Source organism: Lineus longissimus, chromosome 13 (genome assembly GCF_910592395.1).
Source record: "Lineus longissimus chromosome 13, tnLinLong1.2, whole genome shotgun sequence".
Taxonomy (NCBI): domain Eukaryota; kingdom Metazoa; phylum Nemertea; class Pilidiophora; order Heteronemertea; family Lineidae; genus Lineus; species Lineus longissimus.
In genome coordinates this window covers 10,439,377-10,441,827 of record NC_088320.1, presented here as the reverse complement: position 1 = coordinate 10,441,827, position 2,451 = coordinate 10,439,377, and the positions used below count along the sequence as shown (strand labels likewise).

The following is a 2,451-nucleotide window of genomic DNA, read 5'->3' as shown; positions in this document are numbered from 1 at the left end:
TAGATGAATAAAAAACAATTCTACATGTATATGCAAAAAAAGTGGGCAATATCTGACAAATTATGTGTCCTCAATGGCATTTTCTTCCAATTAGAATTCAATTTACAAGAGTACAGTGCACAATGTGTTTTAGTTGAGGGCATTATTGAGCCTGAAGAATACATGTGTAATACATGTCCATGTACAGATTTCTAGTCAGCAAGCCATATTTGAATCATTTAGAAGCTATTGGTATTGCATTTATTTTGATTTTCTTAAGAGTTACAACAATGATGATGGTGACAATAGTATGACATAGTATTGAGTGATTCCAGGTGGCCCCAATCACAGAGGAACTCGAACAACGTGCGCAAACTTACAAAATGTACACTGTTCACTCTCTTTTTCAGTACCAGCATGTGGTGACACAGTGACAGCCCACCATGAAACCCCTACCCCAGCGAAAGCAGCCCCAATGGTATGGCCAGACAAGTATGCCAAAATGCTTGTTAACATTCACAGTGATGAAGAAGTGACAGTGATGAAGAATTTCGAAAAAACCAGAACTCACAAACTGCTTTGGGACAAAATTGCCAGGGAGATGGTAGCAAGTGGTTTGAAGTGCTCATGGGAGCAATGTGCTAACAAATGGAAGGCAGTGAAGAGAGTTTACATGGAAACGGTTGACCACAACAGCAAAACAGGTAATGATCCGAAAAACTGTAAATTCTTTGAGGAACTTAATCAGTTATACGGCAATAAGGACTCTACCAACCCAGCATTTATACTAGATACACTTGGAAATCAAAATGACTCCAACGATGATGAAAATGATGAGCATGAAGAAACAACCCCAAACCCAACACCAACAAAGGTACAGAAAAAAGGAAAGAAATGTAAGACACCGAGTAAAACTCCTGGTAAATCTTCAACCGTTCAGTTCCTTAAGGAATATACAGAAAAACAGGAAGAGTCACGAAGTAAGCGTCATGATGAAAAAATGCAGAGGTTCGATCGACTTTTGGATATATTTGAAAAGAAACAGAATTAGGATGGCGCAATGCCAATACAATGTGTAATAGCTGAGGTTATACCCTCTGGGTACACTGTACAATGTTTCACTCCTTGGGAAAGGGAGGGGGCTCTCAGTCATGTCATTACTCTGCCTTCATTTGAGCTGCAGACTAGTTGAGAGACATGTGGCACTGAATGCTTTTGTGTGCGATGGCAGTAATTGATCAGTATTTGTAGAAAATGGCAAAGCGTATTATGGAGTATCCCCCCCCCCATTGTACAATTAGTATTCTTTTGGAAGTGTTAACTATGGGCGGGCTCTTATTATTGTTACTGTTGATGTTATTTGAAAGGGTAAAAGCAAACGTTTTACATGTATTGTTGTTAATGTTGTTATTGTTTGGAAATAGCTAAAGAGTTATTCTTGTTACTGTTCATATTTTTTTGAAAGGCAATCTGCTGGACTTATTCTTGTATATAAAATGAACATTTTGATTTTACAGTTACACAACAGTGTTCTCAGGTTTTACAAATTCTGAAACATATATTTTTGTAAATTTTGTACTTTATTTCGTTTTATTTCAATAAAATACATTTTGGAAAATCCTGATTCTTTAATTTTCATAGTTCCCCAAAATGTTCTCTATATGGACTCAACAGGAATGCATCTTTATGGAGATTCGGTGTCCCCAGGAATAGTGGCAGAACATTTTCACAAGTCTGCAAAAAGCACATCTTCATCAGGCGTCCCCCAAATTTTGTACATTAACTTTATGAACTACTACTACTAGTGTACAGAATTGTTGTTACAATACAATCACTAGCCCCTCCCCCTAAAGTGTGGCGAGTTAGTAGGCTTATGAAAATGTTGGAAGTGCTCCTTGTCCTGTATGGCCCTCTAGGACTGGCGACTTGGATAATGTTCCAGTTTCTCCACTGGCCTTATCCTGAGGAAATCTGGTGCTCTTAGGGGCTGTAGCAAAATTAAAGTAAAGCCAGCAGAAACGAAAAAAATTAGTGTCTCCCATAACCCCCCCCCCCCCCCCCCGCTGAGAAACTAAAGAGATTTTTCTTAGTTTCTAATGCCTTTACCCCTCCCCTCCCCCAAAACTAAAATTTTTAGTTCTCTTGGCCTCGACATAATTTTGCTATGGTCCCATACATGTACACAGTCCTCTCCAGTAGGACTTGTTATAGTTTCTCCACTGGCGTTATCTTGGTCCAGCCTTGGACGCTATCCTGATCTGGCATACTAGCAGTGACACACTTTCCTAAGGAATAGACAGCCGCACATCCAGGCCTGCTTGGACTAACCTTGGCAACAAACTCTCACTCATGGTGACACATAGGGGGAGTAGTAAAAGCATGCGAGGACATGAGAAACAATTTTTTTAGGGTGAGGACGTCTTCTTCTGGAAAAAAATTTCTCATGTCCTCGCATACTTTTCTAAAGCGATT

At 39.5% G+C, this 2,451-nt stretch overlaps 1 protein-coding gene across 1 annotated transcript; it reads left to right on the top strand.

Annotated features, from left to right (window-relative positions):
* The first annotated feature begins 481 nt into the window (after positions 1 to 481).
* On the top strand, positions 482 to 1,030 carry LOC135498410 (uncharacterized). Its single transcript, XM_064788665.1, has one exon. The coding sequence runs from the start codon at positions 482 to 484 to the stop codon at positions 1,028 to 1,030; it is 549 nt and encodes a 182-aa protein (XP_064644735.1).
* Positions 1,031 to 2,451: the final 1,421 nt, after the last annotated feature.